The sequence below is a fragment of the Bombus pascuorum genome, unplaced genomic scaffold (genome assembly GCF_905332965.1).
Source record: "Bombus pascuorum unplaced genomic scaffold, iyBomPasc1.1, whole genome shotgun sequence".
In the NCBI taxonomy this organism is placed as follows: domain Eukaryota; kingdom Metazoa; phylum Arthropoda; class Insecta; order Hymenoptera; family Apidae; genus Bombus; species Bombus pascuorum.
Genome location: NW_026869762.1, coordinates 178044 through 198077, shown reverse-complemented (window position 1 = coordinate 198077; position 20034 = coordinate 178044). Strand labels below are relative to the sequence as shown.

The following is a 20034-nucleotide window of genomic DNA, read 5'->3' as shown; positions in this document are numbered from 1 at the left end:
TGCCGACATAGATCCAGAATCTGAAGTATAATTTTAAACTTTCCTGGTAGTGCTCGTTAAGGAAAGAGGTATCGATTTAATATCGGTTGGATAATAGGACGCAACGTCGTAAACGATATTGTGAAAATGACGTCTGAGGGAATTCGTTAAATTTATCTTTGGAGATATTATTTAATTGAAATATTATGAAATAATATTAAATGAAAAATACAATATATTATGTATACAGCGAATTGCGAAAGTATTTCGATACTTGCCATAGAGGAGTAGACACACCATATATGAGAATATAAAAAATATTTATATAACATTATATAAATATGAAAGGAGAATATCAATTATAATAATACGTATTTAGTATTTATACGAAGCAAATTTCTACTCAAGTTTCATTTCTTCAATTTTGTTCCTAATGAATTTTTATATTTGTAAAACTTTCGCGAATATAATTTTATCTTTTGATACAATCGGCTGCAGAAGGTGGAAAAAGCCGCGTCAAAAGTGAATCTCCGAAGATGCAGCAGACAAACAGACAGGAATAATGAATTAGATTGCTTGGCGATTTGAACGACTACTTTCTTTGACCTTCGTCAAATAAAGGATTAAACAGAGACACGACAGAGGAACTTTCGCCAGTGTAGCATCTTCCAATTTCTTCCTCGGTAAACAGAATGTCGAGCAACTTGCGAACCGCGAATAAAAGGACAATTCCTTGTAAAGAGCAAGAAAAAGCTGCAATTAATTTTTCTTGCTCTTAATTTCTCTTCTCCCAAATTAATTGTAGAGGTGCGAAATAATTAAAACGTTTAAACTGTTAGATCTACATTTTAGTCTTGTTTATTCTACTTCGAGGTAAAGTATTTAAGTGAATTATATAGCGAAGAAAAGTATTTATTATTGAAAATTAAGTATACCAATTGAATTAGGTATACTGATCATTGTCCGAAGTATTTGAGATTTGTTTAAAAAATTTGACATTCTTCGGATCCTGATGTGTGACGTGTCTATATAACGGTTGTCTATAATATAAAATAATATTATTTGATTTTCACCTTTCTATTAAATATTTAAAACTTCGCCTAATTCTGATCGTTATACGTATATGTTATTTTGCTCACGTATAAAACGTTGCTCAAAACATGCTTTCTCTACTTTCATTTATTTTAGAAGCGTACTCCTAGAATGATAACCATATAAGTAGAAGACAATAAAATTCAAACGAAGCGATGAAACATTATATTATGTTTTTAATTTGAATATTTTTTAAAATTACTCTGGCTGCGTAAAATATTCATATTAATTTCGAATTTCTCCGAAAGAAGTTTTAATTACGTTAATTTTATGTTTCCACTTTCCTCTTGCATTTCAGAGAGTTTAACTGTCATAATTAGTGATGACGTCCTTTTATCATGTTTTACAAATTCATCGCTCGTTTCTGCAGCTTCATTTTTGTCATTTATTGCGTGGAAATTTCCATACGTACGATACATTTATATGAAAATGTTCCCTCTGAATTGGTGACACGAGAGAAAAATCGCTAAACTGCTTAACAAAATAACCGAATTGTTGGATTCTAGTGAAAATCTGCCGAGTCTTCTTTAATTTCTGAGATCTACAAAATTGTGTCTGAAATTATGCGACTGTCAATTGTCCTGCGTTGCTAACGATCAGCATTATCAAAGTAATGTTAAATATATATATAAAAAAAAAGTAATATCAAAATCATGCATTATTATGTATTAATAAATTATGCTCGTCTACAAAAGACTTTAAGAAAGATGTTTCTTTTTCTTCTCTCGATCTTTATCTTCACTAACTTACTATAATTTAATGATTGGTATTACTTTATTCTATGTTTTTATACCATTTTTTTTTCATGCAAATTTATTGTGTTTTATATTATATTTTCTTAAATGTTATAAATTTCCTATATTATATTTAATAACTAATATTTTAGTAATATTCATAGAGCAGTATTTTACTTTGATAAATAGTATTTCAATAACGCTGTAAGACCTGCACAATTTCATTTTATTTCAATTTTATTTTAAAAAAGCACAAAAGCTTCGCGAGTCTCTTTCGAAATACGCAATAAATTGCGCCGCACGTGCCGACCTCGCTTTCGATTCTTCGCTACGTTTTATTTGTTCATCAAAGCGACGCAGCGCGCGCATCTACGTCACAGAATATTATGCATTGTAACAGAAATATCGTATGACATTATATTTTATATCGAGATCTTTCTTTTACGTCATGCATTATGAAACATGTATGACTGAATTGGAGATGGGAAAGCAAACAAATTTCGAAACTTTATTCTAATTCGTCGTAGTCACATTTTGTTTTTCATTACGTATCATATGTATTAAATATCAACGAAGATTATCACAGTTCTCCAAAAATGAATAGGGTCTGTTGTTACAAATCGCCACTGCAATTTAATCTATTCATGCATAATTGAAACGGTGTCGATAAAACAAAAAAATTCAAAAAATACTTATCTCGTACGTATATTTGAATATTTATCTTTCGCAAAACTTTACCAACTTATAAATTATTTTTCAGATTTACTTCTCTGGCAAGTTTGTTCGTATTGAAATCCTTTTTATTTAATCACGAACATCCTATTCTATCATAAAATCGGAAACATCAACAAACGTGTATTTGTCATGTTTTTCTCCTGTAATCTCCTCTGGAAAGAGTTCATATTAAAAGCTCACGTATTATAGATCAACTAACAATGGTTTAAAACGTCGAGGGAAGAAATCGTGAAAATATTAAAAGATCTGACTTGGTCGGATTAAAAGGAGGATTCCGGCTTCTCGTCGGTGGTGCATTTCTCTCGAGGTCGCTTGAGGAAGGTCGGAGGGAAAAACGTCTGGAAGGCCGTGTACGAACACTCGTTCGTTGAAGATTTTCCAGAGCTACCGGTGCACGTCGATTTCGTTCGCGTAATTTTTCAGTATTTCACCTCGAATATTTTCTGGCGAATATTTCCAGCCGAATGTTCGCGATATTAACTCGTTAAGGACTAAAGTTACGTTAACGCGTCATTTAAAGAATTAGGACATTGGCACTTTGAATTAGAAATGTAATAGGTTCTACAATTGCAAGAGTAAATCGTCCAGACTTTGGACTTCAGAGTTAATTTGGAGTTATTGGACTTTCCAGACCTTTCTACGATTCCTATATTTTTGGACTTTCAATCGGAACTTTCGCGCAAAATTTTCCAACTATTTGTTCAACGTATTTGCTGAACATATTTGCTGAATATTCGACTGTAGAAACTGCACGAATCTAATATTGATTTAATAACAACATATAACTCGTAATTTCTTTTTAGTCGATTAATATTATTCCATTTACATTATTAAATTTACAGCGCGTTTATGAAATTGAATTCCAATTTTTTCAATATCTTTTTCGTTACGTACAATAAGTTTATTAGAATCCGTAAAATTATACCCGTAATTATTTCTTAATTTGACCATAACAAGAAACTTTCCAAAAGAGAAATGTCTTTAAAAGAAATAAGATGCAATGAAAAAAGTAAACATGGCGAACGATGCTAACGAATTTTCTTTTTGAGTTTGTAATATTAAATAACTTTAAATTTGACGCGTCTTGTTCGTTGACGGTGTTTGAAAATCTTCGGCGGAGACGGCTTCTTGATCGGATGATCAGCTGCCAATCAAAATCCTAACCAGCGCATCTCCGATATTAATTATCGTTGATGATAAAATATATAATACTATCGCTTCATTTTACAAGAAAATGTTCCAATTTTACAACAATTTTACAAAAGTAAAAATAATGGACATGGATCTAAGTAATCTCTGGTGCTGGCCATAAAATAAATACGTAGAAATTTGCAAAACGGACATTGGCCACTGGCAAATTATATCGATAGATTTGTATCAATCACGTAGAAAATTCCATTGAAATACAGAACGTTTTATTTCCTATCAGTCAGTTAGCGAAAGAAGCGGTTGAAGCCGTAGAGTAAGCGTTTTTGATCGCGCTGGCAAAATTATTGCACGAACTTTTCCACAGAAACATGTGACCTGGACGTCATTGACGGATAATTTTTTACATCAGATCCACTTTTGATTGGCGTGAGACAGATACCGACGAAAGAAAGTAAACCGTTTTTAAAAGAAATCATAGAAATACCTGTGCCATCAGAAACTCATTACGATGGAACCGTAAGCCACGATGAAGATAAGAAATCATCTGATTCAGAACAGTTTTCGCATTCTATTTCGGATTCTGGTTTCTAAACGTTAAAAACCTTCTAAAGTACCTTTTTTGTTAAATTCAACGATTTATTGAGTTTTGTTTAGATAAGCATTAAAAGGTATTAACAAAATATTATGAAACATTAAGGAAATATTTTTCTTAAAAGAAACTGTCTTGAATGTCAATTAGAAAAATATCGTAAATAAGTTTGGCCAGCCAGCGTCAGGATTGTCGAACTTTTCGTGCGAAACGCGACGTTATCTGTGATTCGTCTCATCTCATTTCCTACTGGCACTCCGAGTGAATCGAATAATTTTTGATAAGACCGCAAATGACGATCGAATAACTAATTACGTGATTTTACGTGTTCCCAAATCAATTATTCTTATGTATTATGTATCGTATTATTACACAGAATGTTAAAACTGTTTCAAACATTTTTGCCAAAAATGTTGCAGGCCAAATAAGTTCAGAGTTTTAAAAGTTCTATCGAACGATCGTATCCGTTTGATTTTGAGTGCAGGAATCACAACGTTATGTCAGTACGTATATTTTTTTACTTTTCATGCTGTATTAAAGCTGTCGGCGAGATTTTTCTGAAATATTGATTGATCGTCTATATGTATTCTATCTATATGAATTTCGGTGGTAGGAAATAATTATTAAAAAGATCCTAACAGATCGATTTTGTTTTTACGATTCGTATTTCGCTTATCAAGTGTTGTAATTATGCAGTGTTTAGAAGTAAATTAAATTAAAGTCTTGTAGTAAAATATCGTATACAACGAGGTTTTACTTAAATACTGCATTTATACACCCGGAAGTTAGATTTCTTAATTACGAGTGATATGCGCTTGTGATTTTCCCAGGCCGCGGAAACATCTTGCTGTTTTATACCGTTTCATTGAAGATACATACACATACCTACACACGTATGTATATCGTTCAACTAGATTCCTCCTGTAAGAGCGAACACTTAATTACCATTTTTCATTGCAACGGACCTCACTGTTATTTCAGCCGATATTAATCAATCGATGATTAATCCTGTGGAATGTTCCGTATTGGTAATCCAACCCTCGAACCCTGAATAAGGGGAAAGAAACAAACAATCGCATCAACGTAATTTAATTAAAGTTCATCAGACGTTTTATATCCGTTTTAAAGTGTTTTCGTCTGTTTTCCAGCTCAACGTTTACATTTCATTGGATTTCACTTATTATGAAAATGTTAGCAAATGTGTTCTTGTACCATAAACGCAGCATTTTCCAATAGGAGAATACTCGTTTTTTAATATAACTGGCATAATGTAAAAATATCAAAAATCTCTGAAATTTTATTCGTTAGACTACCGATATCTATGCAAATTCATATTTTTATATCTATAAATTAAAAAATATGAAATACCTAATATATGTAGCAGCACATGAGTCAGAGGACAATTCAAGTCATATTGTTTTGCCTCGAAGTATTAATATCGTTAGGAAACACGCAGCATAATAATAAATAAACTCCGGGCAAAACAACGTCGCCGTTACGTGCAATCGTCTTTCCCCCGACGGATGCGATTACGAGCGAGTTAATTATCTAGAGCTATCGTGCAGTATCTATCGAGCATTTATCGAGTATTTATCAGCGATCTTATTTTGCGACTTATACGCTGTACGAGCGTCTCGACGACACCATTTATATTTATTTATTTAATTATTTTAAATATATTTGACGGGTTGCAACAGCAAGCTCTCGCTATTCTATCGATCGCTTACAATCCTACACTGGTAACCCAGTGGTGAGTTGAACAGGACCAACGATTCTCCACAATTAGTGACACCGTCGTGATTTGAACACACATCTACGTATATTTTAAAACGTTATTTGCTTCAAATTTCTTATAATGATGCATAAAAATCTGTAGTTTGGTGGTGGCCTAAAAGTTTATAAATTTATAACGATGAAAGAATAAAACTATCACTATGTAAAAGAATAAATCGAAGAAATTAACAATTAAATTCACCAAAGGAATAGAAATTTCCAATTCTTTCAGTTTTGAGGAAACTTTGCTAATAAATATCGATTATTTAGAAAGACGCGATAAGAGAAGCATTATAACTGTTACCCCAGAAATGCAACATCGTTTCTTCGAAAGGATAATTTTGTTTATTTATTTTGTTTATTTTCGTAAATTTATTTCGATTCCTGGAGGATTCCTGCAGCACTATTGACACAGCTCAACGTCTTCTCAAATGATTCGTATATTCTTGTAAACTAAGTGATTCTTGTAAATATAATAAAAGGACTTGGATAATAAATTGTAATCGGATACCAAGTAATAAAAATGTGACATTATTTTCAAAAATATGACAAAAGACTCGGGAATATATGAATTAAATGTAATTAATCAAAAACACATTTATTTCTTTTTCTATATTGTAGGATAAAAACGTTTAATTAAGATCGATACGTACAATATGAGAAGAAACAATCAAATGAAGTAATTCACTATTAATTAATTGGTTTCTTGATTAAAATATAATAATGTAATAATATTAGTAAACATTACTGTAATTCATTAGTAAACATATTATCACGATTAATTAATAAATGGAATAAAAATATAATATGCAAGTGAAGTATCATAAAAAGAAATCTGATCGTAAATATCGGAAGTGATAAGAAGCGAAAGAAATTTCCTCGCGCTAGTTACGTTCTAATTAATCAAACGGTTCGTTGAATAAGCGATCATTCGAATAATCGTGTATCCGTTAATCGCAGAGAGATCGTCGATTTTCATTCAAGTCACGATTATCATTTGCTTATTACCGTCAATTTGCTATTATGTCAATAGCTTATCGTTGCAGGAAAGTCGAACGTTGCACAGCTTCGTGCAATCGTATATCATTTTAAATTCCTTACTATTGGTATACATATTATTAATTATTACGCATCCTTTCTACATGCATACTAGGTACATACATGAAAATGAATTTTGCGGCAGTGTCAAAAATTTCATTACTGATACGTATGCATACAGTATAGAGACTAATTTTTCTACATATTGGGTCGAAATTATGATTAAGGGGCAGGGGTGTGTAACGGGGCCGACGCTCAAATCGCGTTAAGTGCACTCGTACCCGTCCGATCGTGAAAATTTAATTAAGCAACGCCTAGGCACGGATAATACCGAGATGGGTGCTGACCACACTTGGTAAACTCCGTGTGGTGTTTTTTGATTTTTTTTCGCAAGGAGATCAGCCCAGTATTTGAACTGGCTGAGAAGACGACGAGAGCAGAGCAGTAACTGCTCGAAGAAAAGATAATACAACGGGGCATGAAAGGGGGACAACCCTGACGACTGCCGACAGGTATTACCTGGGGGTGGGGGGGGGTGGTTTGTCCGCCCTCAAAGTAGTGGAAGAAGGAGGTGGTGGGGTTTTTAGCGGTGCTTATGGCAACAACATCCGCCCGAATCCTCGGCATAACCAACCAAATGATATGGGTCACTAGGCATGCGTAACGTAACAACATTTTCCCCTCCACACGCAAATAAAAAAAATAAAAAAAAAAGGGGCGTGTATAATGAATCTTCACTGGAGGTGGTCATCGTGTTATACAAATCGAGGTGATATTGATTAACCTAACACAAGTGTATCCCAACATCGACAAGCAACCGAGGTGATTATATAGACGCCTAATGGTCTTAGATGTTCGATAACGAACCTGCGGTCAACGGGATAGTAAAGATACGGTTTTCCAAAGTCTGAGTCTGAGTCTTGGTTAAAATAAAACGTGTGACGATATTCACTGATCGTAAAGACGCCGTTTTTTTTTTTTTTTTTTTTTTTTTGCTGATGAGATTGCAAGAGAGAGATCGTGTTCCGTCACGGTGATACTGCAAAGGAAAATTATAATGGGGTGTGTTTAAGAGCGCGAGATTATCAGATTCGTCGAGGAAAACCTTCGCTCAGAAAGTCAGGGAAATGGACGTTCCTATATTAATTGGTTAATTTCTAGTTGGTGGTTAGAGAAAGATGCTAGTCACCCTCGAGAGAAAATTACTGGCGGGAAGCTTCATTAATAAGACAAGCAGATTTCCCGTACCTTCTTGTAGTGGGTGGTGGATTTAAGGACTGTTAGAATAAAGACTGTTTGCCCGTTTAAAGGACCTTAGTTAACTAAGTCCCTAAGATTTATAGCGAGTCCTCCGCGGCTACATTGGACGACTAGTTGTCGCCTCGAGCCCCCAACCTCATTAGCACAGATCTCAGATAATTATAATCGGGTTAACTTATAGAGATTAAAGTATTGAGGATTTTCTAAAGAGTTCCAAAGGAGAAGCCCGGGTGCTCTTTCATTTCCGACATGATATATTCCATGATATTACGGAAATGAGATTGAAACGCATATAGATATGGTGCCTCTTAAAATGTTAGTACATAACTATAGAAGTATATTCTTTTCTATGTAGAAGAAAAATGAAATTTATAAACAGTAAATGAATTAATTCATTTTATTTTATTTTAAATCCCGAATTACAATTAATTTAATTTTAACGGAACATAATATTTAACATTCCTCCGTTAATTAATTTCTAACGATGCTTGTATTCAATACTTATATTTATATTATATTATTATATTATATTTAAATACCATTATGTGAACGTTCATATTTTTAATATAAACATCAACATACAATATTCACTATAAACCGGTATTGCCAGTATTTCTCCAATATTAATTCATATAAACTTCTATCGCCATCGTTAATTTTTAAAACAGAAATAAAATTTTGTTTGAACTGCTACGATAATGTTCTCAGTTTGCCCAATATTTTCCCCACTTACAGTTCCCAGAATCAAACAAAACAATATCATATTATCGTATTATCATTCATTGATATCATCATCGTAAACACCTACACCGTGGATATTTATACAAAATTTATAGGCATTCGCTAAATGTATCAGTATCCAGTAACTCAACAAAGGGGAAGTCTGTCAAACAAGCTTATAAGCTGCCTATTGAATTCAAAGGAAAGCCTAATAAATCCCCCACGCAATTCCTACGCATATTAAAGCTGTACCGAAGATTGCGAATTATCTGATATCTTCTTTTCTTTTCTTTTCTTTTCTTTTTTTTTTTTTTTTTTTTTTTAGTTTATTTTGGTTTTTACAATTTGTCCCGAAGGACATTTGGTAATTTGGTGTTATATCTCATTGGTAATAAACAATATAAAATAAAACTAAATATAAAAAAAAATGTCTTCGACGATCGCGTAAAACACGAAAAATTAGTAAACAACTTTATTGCAAATCGTTCGAGCATGTTTCTCGAGCAAAATTGATTTTTAATTGGCCCATCGCGTTTACGAAGCGATTTTGGCCAATGTTCACGCCCTCGAGATTGTCTCGGAAGAAGGTTTCGCAAGAGAACGGCTAACTCCAAGCAATGTATACACATAGAATGAATTATACATTCGTGCGTAAACTGCCTACGGATCACTTTGATACATAAACATGAAGGGAGGCATAAGCGAGCCGAGTTTAATACCATAAGATGAGCGTGCAACACGTAACGTAACGATCTCCTGTCAGGAGGAAGGGCTTTATTGTGAATGAGCGATCTCGATTGTCTGATTCCAAAAATGTTTCGTGCGCGTAAAATATTGAAGTGAAATTTTTTGTTGCTAGACGTATCGTAAGCGAGAACTGCGTAGCATTGTTCTATTCCGCGAATAAAACAATAACGTTGGTTGGTTTTTATACGTTTATGAAAAAGCTAAACATACAAAAATGTAAAGAATACACCTTTAGCAACGTATGCAAAAATAGTATAAAAGATACGAGGTATAATATTTTTTTTTTTTTTTTTTTAGTATTTGGTTCTTTTATCGTGTTAATTGAAATACAGATTTACTTAAATATATGAAATGAAACAGGAACAGCTGATTGAATGCTGTTTTGAAGATATTAGCAAGTATACTACAGCTTTTATAGATATTATTCCACGATGTATGTTATTTTAATTTAATTAAATAACACAGAGTTGAGCTGCACAAAGAACTTTCCTTTGATTTCATGATGAAATTATTTCGCACATTACTTTGAACGCTTTTCGTTACAATTACGGATACATTGTTCTCTCAACTTGTAAACTTATTGTTTTTCAAACATAAATAGATGAAATTACAAATCGCTACTGTAGAAACTTGAAATGACACAACAGGTATATTAGGTATAATACGATATTAAGGAAAGTTTACGTTATGAGGTCTGCATATATTATAGATCAGATTGATGTTTTAAAAAGCAGTAGAGAAATATATTTCATACTGATATTATAACCCTAGTATTTGTATTACCTTTTTCAGTTTTTTATTACCTAGTCAGAGTTTTTTGCTGTTCAGTAAAATAGTAAAATGTAACAGCAGAGAGGGTAAAGTTGCAAAATAAATTTACGAAGACCGGTAAGGTGAAAGGTTAACAATAATCTGAGCTGTTAGAATTATGAGGTTTTAGTTTCACCCAGTGTGGCAGATTGACGTTCGTAAAACAGATCCATCAATTGTGAGAGTTCGCTCAGGCAAATGCGGAAGATGCGCATGATATCGTGATACACACGAGAGATAGCGTGTTGCACGCAAAAAGAGCGCACATTCTAGAGGAAGAGGGAATGTTTGGAATTTAGGAATAATCCTTATTGAAACGCTCCTAATGGATCGTGCGAATGAAGGACGCATGACGCAAGTTAAACAACGTTTCTAAGAAAATATATTTTCTTAGAAAGCGTAAATGATAATGAACCGATAACAGAAAAATATTTGCTGTAGCGATCGAGATATAAACGTGTAGATTTAAACTTTTTTCAAAATTAAGGAATATGTATAATGCGTGGCTGGTAAATTATAATACGACTGCTCACTAATAACGCGATCATGAAGATAAGCACGTGTATTTGCCTGAAATATCACATGCGCACGAAGGGCAAGCCCTAGAAATCAATACGTGCTTATGGATGGATACTGCTTTAGGGCAATCAGAACAAAATTACAAATTGTGTGCTAAACAATGGGAATTTGATAACTACACTGTAGACGCTTATATTCATTTATATAAGAAATTTAAAGATAGAAAAATTTTCTTTATAAGAAAATTAATACTATTAACAACTTTAATCTGAATTGGAAAGCACAGGTCGTATCTATTATCAGTTATGCTTTAAAAACTTTCTCATTCAACCACAAAAGAAAGGTAAAAACAATTGCATTGGTCAAAGAAGTCTTGTGAAAGAATTAGATATCGTAAATAATTAGACGATTAGATAGGAATTTAAATAATTGGATAGAAACAGTTTAAAAAGATAGAAAACGGTCTGAATAAAACAGTTTTAGAAAACTGATTCTCAATTGAAAAGATTTCATATATCGCAGTTTAAAAACGCACATTTAAAGTTTAAAAAATGTATTCTACCAGGTATGCAAACATGAAACCGGAATTTTTATATAGAAAATACACGTTTATTGTATGAAAATGATTAAAAATATTTTATTCGAAGTATTGTGTTGCCTTTTTTCATATTCTGCTCGTTTTTCGCGCAAAGCTTGATTCAAATCGATCGTTTGTTGCTGGCAGCGCTCGGTATTAACGGTTTCGTCAGGTTTTAGAAGCTAGTAATATATCACACCCTTCTTATCCCACCAAACGAATTTGGTCTTGTAGTCGATGTTGATGGTTCTGGTGTTCTGCAGCTGCTCGTCATCTTTCACGCTTAGGATTCTCAAAATATATCGACTTTTCATCGCCAGTCACAATTCGGTGGAGAAACGATTTTCTTCTGTATCCAGCGAGCAGCATTTCGCAAGTGGTTCTTCCGTTTTCCTGCTGGCTTTCAAACGTATGCTTCTCGTGTCATGTTCAATCGATCAGCGAGTCGTTGTCGCGTTTGAGCGTTATCCTCGTCCGACGATGCTTGAAATTCGCTGCTTTAAAACTTTTTCCGTGATCTTCCACGTCATTCGTTCCTAGCGTCAAAATTGTCACTTTTGAATTTTTTAAAGCACTCACAGCAATGTGATTTACCAAGATAATTTACCTGACCGGTAAGCTTCGACAAGCATTCGATGCGATTTTGCAGCAGTTTCCTTCAAATGTGAACAGAAAATCAATGCTGTTCGCAAGTCGTAGTTTCCAGGCATAAAATTCGACATATTCAACGCTATTACGAACTATGCTGTTCTATGAAACTTGAATTGGTGTAAGCGGAAAATGTTCGTGAGACGAACAGCTAGGGCCATCTATTGGCCAATTTCGGTTTCATACTTGCAGATAGAGATAAAGGCAAAATCAGAGGTAAAAAGTTATCACATTTAAGAAAAAGCTTAGAAAAAAGTTCAGAAACTTTCGATTATCAAAGGAATAAACTTATTGTTAATATCGAGCGGTATATAAAATTGTTTTAATATTTATATCATTCAATTCCGTTTCGCAACATTGTGATTACGAAAGGAAATTTGAAGGATTTGCATAGTATTTTTTCCGTCGCTATTTCCCCTTTCGCTCAAATTGTACAATTTTATAAAATTTCAAGAAATTGTGCTGTTAGTGGTACTGCGATCAATTTGTTTATTTTGATATTTGAAATTCCGTTTTCATTACTTATTACTATCATTATTTATTTGAATTTGATACTTGATCCTCAGCAAAAAGGATTCTCCTAAATAAATAAATGTTTATACATACATTTATACAAGAAAAGATTGAGAAGCAAGTTTCGATTAATTTATATAGGTAATAATAATTTTATTTGACAATATATTACATCTATATTCTTTCATGAGAAAATGTATCTCTCATGCATATCACATCGTCTAAACCACCATTTCTTATCTTATTTTATTAACGTTTCTATTTTTATTTTATACTTTTAGCTTTTTATTTTATTCCCTTAACCTAAATAATAAATAAACAATCAAAATTAGCTCAGGGTATTCAGCCAGGTTAATTATATTTTGATTAGTCAGTTAATTTTAATTAGGAAATTGATAATTAATATAATTATTAATATACTAAAGGATATTATTTATTAATTACTAGATTATGGATGTTTATGCATTTATGGGAAATTTCGTTTAGAAAAACATGGAAAATACAAATCGTATGCAAGAATATATGAAATACTTATTTAAAAATTGAAAAAATTTATCGGTCATCGGACTTAAATTCCAAAAATAAATTGTACAGACAATACAGTTTATTAAGGAAACTGATTCTCCATATTAATTAAAAGCAATTGAATAAATATGGATTGTTAGATTCGTAAAATTTATAATAATATAGAAACGTATATAGAATTTAGAAAATTTAGAAAAATCCGTGAACGAAAAAGCTTTCAGAAAAATAATATATATTAATTCGAAAGAACACGATGACAAATAATGCATGGCATTGAACAACTGCATCTAGCATCTAGAACCATAATACATCAGAACATAGAGTTAAGACCTTAATCTTTTCCTTACTATGAGTTACACCCTTCGCATTCAGCTAGCGTTGAATAATGAAAGACTATAGTCACCTTTAGCGAAAGTAAATGTTAAAATCAGTACCAATAAAAATGAAGTTTCTTAGCTATAACTATAGATCAACATTGAATTCTAGTTTACTTTTCTCGTAGCAGTTCAGATTTCTACATAACTCGATAAAGTTTTCGACAAAGTTGGTCGATCTAAAACATAAATTAAAGATTGAAAATTGAAAATATTGAAATCTTTAAATACGATAATCGCAATAGCTTCGATGAAGACGGGATATAATTTTTTGTACAACTAAGATAAATACAAAATTTGATTAAAACGACTGTGTTTGGAAGATCTTATTATAGATTTCCAATTCTTTATAAATATGTATAATAACGTGTTTTATCTGTTTTACCTACTACTTTTTTAAACCATTAGCAATTCTGTCGCATTTTCCTATCATTTAATCATTATCAGTTTGTAAGACTGAAGATAAAATAGAAGAATCATTGTTGATATGTTTAATATCAGATTAATTAAATTGAGTGCGTTCAAGTTTTTATGCATTTAAACAAAAGATGCAAAAATTCAAAGAGCGCAGCAAGTTTAATATTTTAGAACGTACAAATATTTTTATCGCATTATAGAATTTCCTCAAATTGTAGAATTTATAATATTATTTGTACGCGTTCTCCTCTGACCTGAGCAAGCAACTTTTAAGAAACTTTAAAAAAGAAACTAAAAAAAAAGCAATTTCTCTATTTTTACTTATAGATCGCTAAAAACCAAGGAATTGCCGCGAATTTTCAGCACAGAATCAAATCAATCAGTTTCGCATCGAACGAGCCGAATAATGTCCGTTTAATCTCAAACTACACGCTTTGATATATAATAATTAGGATAAACGGATTTTTGTGCAATTTCCTATCTTTGTGTACTCGATTAAAAAAATGAAACGAAAATAGGGATTTATTTCGTTTAAATATCTCAAGTACTCTACGAAAAATATTTTACATATTTATATATGTTATGCGTAGGGCGTTCCGTTTTTAAGTTACATAAAGAACTCACAGACATGCTTAGCCTAATTTGCAAGCGTAATTAAAATGGAAAGCAAGCAGGCGCAAACCTTTAGTTTCCGCCCTCGACACGCGCGCACGCTGCCAGCGAACCACGTATCGCGCAAGGATTTCTGATCGGTCGTTGAGCAATTTTAGGGGTGTTCCATGGTGGAAAGAACGACGGCTATTGTACGGAGAGGGGATCGGAATAGTGGGGGGCAATCACCAGGGGTTATACCTTGATGGAAAAGTATAAAAGGGCGCAGAAAGGTGCGTGGAGTGTTGTAGTCACGAGCTATCCCGAGCGAGAAGACAGCAGTTGCGAGTTGTCCTCTTCGAGCCAACAACGCTCCGACTTCAGTCAGCGATTGGGTGTTGAAGAAGGCGGTCATAGAAGAACATCATCACCACCAGTCGAGCTCTCACTTTGCACAAGCATCCCTTGGCTTCGCGGTCTCAGCATCTGACTGCGATCTGGACCAGGCGCATCCGCAACATCTATACGCATCTATACGCATTTATTTGCATTTATATGCAATTATATGCGTGACTTTCGACCAGTGAGGCGTGTTACGATTCCTTGCGGCCCTATCAACCAGCAACTTCGAACAGCTACATCTATCTGGTACGTATATTCACGAGCCTTCCGCAACTTTATCTGCAACCTACAAGCGCGCGATGTTTTAATATGCGATATTTCGTTGCTAAAATTCAATTTTCCAATTTTCCAACATTCGAAAAAGAAAGATTTTTTTCTATCAGTTGACAATCCGAAACTTCCAAGCGCCGCGACAGTTTCAATGTTTCTGACGCTGCCATCTTTCGATGAATCGTTCGACGAGTCGTTCAGATAGTGAGAGATTTTTCTGACGAAGAAATGATTCGTTTGTGAAGATCGGGCGATTTTATTCGAGGCTGAGTTCGAAGGTGACGGAATCGTGCGATAGTTAATTTGCCGACGAATGATATTTGATTGGCGGATGATCGTTCTGACAGAGAAAATCAAGTAGAATGGTCGCTCGTTTTGAAAGAGAAAATTTTTTAAGTAGAAGAGATTTCTGATCGTTGGGAACGTTTTAAGCCAAAAAATTAAATCACGTCGAATTTTGCTTCTAACTTGTAGGTTGTTTAACGATAAGAGATTTTCTTTTATAATTTTGATTTTAACAACTATGTACACTGTTGAATAAGAAAGAAAAAGATGTTGGCTTATTATAATCTAGTGAATTATATTGAAAAAAAGGTTTATCGGTAGAAAGATTTTGTTAAATCAGATAATCGTCGTCCTGTGAAATGTTAATTTCAACAGGCACGAAGTTTTTTCGGTTATAAATATCATATTTATTTTTTTAGTGAATTGTGAAACTAGAAATTGACACGTTTGAGAAGTTAATGAAGTTGTTGTTAATAATTGACAAATTCTTGTTTAAGTGAACTACTATAAGAAGGTTTAGTTTAGCTGTTATTATATGAAATATAAAAATTACTGACGGAAATCGTTGCAAAAATAATTTATATCAATCTAATGTTATACTAAAAAAAAAAAAAAAAAGCTGCCACACATATATTATATATAATCCCAATCCTTTGTGCAGAAAGCATTCGAAACTTGTGGACACCTGTTGTGAACATAATAGTTCGATGGAACAACAACAACCAAGATCCCAGTGGTGGTCTGCTAATAGGCGCTACCTCCTTTCATTGATGCTCGAAAGCTTTATTGGTAAGTCTATTTTTGACACATTTATGGATAATCATTTGAAAAACTATTTCATATTTCATATATGATCAGGTTGAAGTACACAGGCTCAAAAAAATATTCGCACACCTATAGACACGTTTAAGAATATATGTGTGTTACTGTAATTATATGTGCTATACGAAACATTTTGGATTTTTAATTAGTATTGGCTATAAATGGCAAACTCGCTTATCATGATTATATTTGTAAAATTTGAAACAAATCTAGGATATATATGTATGGCAATTAAATGATATTTTTTAACATTTTACACATTTAAAAAATTAAAGAAAATTTTCAAATCAGAGTATCTCATATACTTCGTGCTTTTTAATTGGTATTTTAAACTTATGTGATTGTAATCTTATTATACTTATATAACTCTATATACGATTTACTTTTATATATTAAAACTTAATTGAATCATATTTTAATTGTTATCATGCTAAAACACATTATAATATAAATCGATTTTAATGTTTCTCAGGTTTGATTACCTTGGTATTCGTCCTTCTACTGTCGCCCTACAAGTCTCTCGGCCAAGGTTTGCAGATGTGCGTAGGCGTAGTTGCCAGTTTCACAGGACTTGCTGGTATTTTTGATGCGTTGTGGACGCCGCGCAACAAATTTTCCGGATTTACCATTGCTTTCCTGGTATTCGACCTCGTTAGCTTTGTCCTTTCGCTAACATCTTTATGTGTGATCGTCGTTCACATTTACACAAACGTACGTATTGTCTGTACTTTCACCGGTACTGTCCTTTCCTATTTCTTTTTCTCTGCTGAACACTATGTTGCACTACTCAAATGTTAATTACTATTTTTCTACGTTACTTTTGTTTTCTTTTCCTTCAGTTAAATTCTTCATTATTTAATAATCTATATAAAATAAATCTATAAATTTTAATATGTCATCTCCATAGACGATAGCACAATAAAATAAAATAAATATAGCATGTGGGTGGCCACCCCCAGCGGGGTGCCAGCCTCGTGTTTTCCAAGTTATATCTTTTATGAAGATAGACATTTATACTAATGTGTTTTTAAATACTAATACATTAGTTAAATTACATATTCCATAAACAAATGTAATCGTACGTGTAATAAAACTATTTATTATTTATCTGTTGAAAAATATATAATAAACGTAAACATATTGAGTAATAAATATATAATTTTATTATACCATATAATAAAAATTATTCTATATTAATTATTACAATAAATTATTCCATATTTTATATTCTAGTGATAATAAAGATTATATATCTATAAATCGTAAATATATATTTTACAATATAATATGCACTAAAATTCCTTGTTGAAGATAATTACCATATTTAAAGTCGAAAAAGGTTCATAAAATGCCAAAATTTATAGAAAGTCTAAGGTGATTAATAACCCAGATTAATGTAAATAATCAAATGTAATTGTCGCTAATGACCTCGTAATTAAAGTAACATCAATCATTAATAAAATGAAAGTACCGTATGCCATTACAAATTGCAAAGACCATCATTTATAATATACTTCTAGTATGTTATAATTTTTTGTTTTTGTTTATGATTGTCCAATGAATCTTCTTTTTCTCCTTTTTCAATCTATTTAAGAATAATCGTGATATATCTTTGTTCTCTAACACTAATATCTTCTTTCTAATTCTTCCGAGAATTTTACGCAGTTTACATGTCTTTTACATCTCTTGTTATTTATCAAAATTGATAAATGACAAATTGATAAATGATAAATTGATAAATGACTACGAACCATTGTCTTTTTACAGAATACAGACTCTGGAAGCTATAGCTGGTTCGTGTTAATCCTTAGCATCAGTGAGGTATTGGCAGACTTCATCCTGGTACTGTTTAGCTGCCACTTTTATGTAACTTTGCATCGGAGGATGCACAGCTGTTTCCAAATGGAGACAATCGACGACGTAGTAAACAATGACGAAATCGAGATGCATGACGTGGTCCAGCACAGCGAGATGCCGGGTATTCAACCGCCTTTGAACTAACATTGGAGGTTAGAACAAGTTCAGCGGCGGACGTTAGCGCCGAGGTCACTCGGCGGATAGCGGAAATAATGAGGGTGGCAAACACGTCGTCTAACCTCAAGGGGACGTACGTAAAAGTCCTCAGGGATGCAGCGGCATATATCGCCATCGCATGGAAGGACCGGGGAATGAAGGAGACTGGTCCAGCACCAAATGGCGGCACCGCGACCATGAGGACAGTGGAAGAGAGACTGCTAGCTTTGGAGGAGGAAAATGCGGCCCTTCGTCAAGAACTAGCACGAAGGCCCGCGCCGGACCCCACCTCGCGGGAAAGCAAGAGCGAGAGCGCGCGCATAGAAACACTCGAGAAGGAGCTCAAGGAACTCGGCCCAAGAATACGAGAGGCCATCGAGGAAAGAAATGGGGGCGGACGACCGCGCACCCCAGAACCCAGAAGAAAGGCAGACCACTCTGCCACCCCCAAGACCATCCAGAAGTCGGCACCCCCGAAAGAACAGGGGAACGATGAATGGAAGGTGGTGGAGTCGCGGAAGAAAAGGAAGGAGAAGAAAACGCCCGCCTCTGCCGGCGATGAAACAAAGAAAGGGGCGACCTCGGCTACGCAGGTCAGGAACACAGGTGCACCGAAACAGAGCACCAACACCACGACCGCTACCAGGAAGGAAGCGGCCAAAACACAAAGGACGACTAAGCTACCCCGCACACCGCGAACGTCGGCGGTGACTATAACGATAAGGGAGGGAGCGAACATGTCGTACGCCGACGTGCTCGCAACGGCGAGGGAGAAGATCCCGTTGAAGGAGATCGGCGTAGAGGCCGTAGAAATGCGGAAAGCAATGACCGGGGCAATAGTAATCAGAGTCCCCGGCGATAAAGACAGAGGGAAGGCGTCGCGTCTAGCGGCAAAACTCAACGAGGTGTTGGACCCAACAGTGGTGAAAATAGCAGCTCCAATAAAGACGGCGGAGCTGAGGCTGGCAGGAATTGACATTTCGATGAGGAAGGAAGAATTGCGGCGAGCGCTGGCATCGGCAGCTGGATGCGGAAACGCGGAGGTGCAGGTCGGGGAGATCGGCACAACCAGAAGCGGTTTCGGGACTGCGTGGGTCAAGTGCCCGGTGGCAGGAGCCCGAAAACTAACCCATTGTTAAACATTGTTAAACATTGTTAAACACTGTATCAATTTTTATCGTGTTGCAATTGTTCTCTATTGTATCTATTGTTATGTATCATATCCCTTAATTGATTTTCAAAATTCTTCTTTCATTAACGTATCTAAATTTGGTTGATCTAGTATTAAAAGTAGAAAGTTTTTATCATTTCATTTATCAACGCTTTGAAAATTTGTTAGACAATTGTTGTTGTTACACATAGATACATAGAATAGATATATAGATACATGTCGTGTTACTCGATGTATAGATATGATTATATTTAATAAGTAAGATTTAAAAGTTAGTAAAT

The 20034-nt window shown here is 34.0% G+C and overlaps 1 protein-coding gene across 1 annotated transcript; it reads left to right on the top strand.

The window, feature by feature from the left end:
• The first annotated feature begins 17075 nt into the window (after window positions 1–17075).
• LOC132915940 (uncharacterized) lies at window positions 17076–19805 on the top strand. The gene is made up of 2 exons (XM_060975703.1): window positions 17076–17280; window positions 18337–19805. Exon 2 carries the CDS (start codon window positions 18639–18641, stop codon window positions 19719–19721), a length of 1083 nt encoding a protein of 360 aa, XP_060831686.1. The 5' UTR covers window positions 17076–17280; window positions 18337–18638; the 3' UTR covers window positions 19722–19805.
• Window positions 19806–20034: the final 229 nt, after the last annotated feature.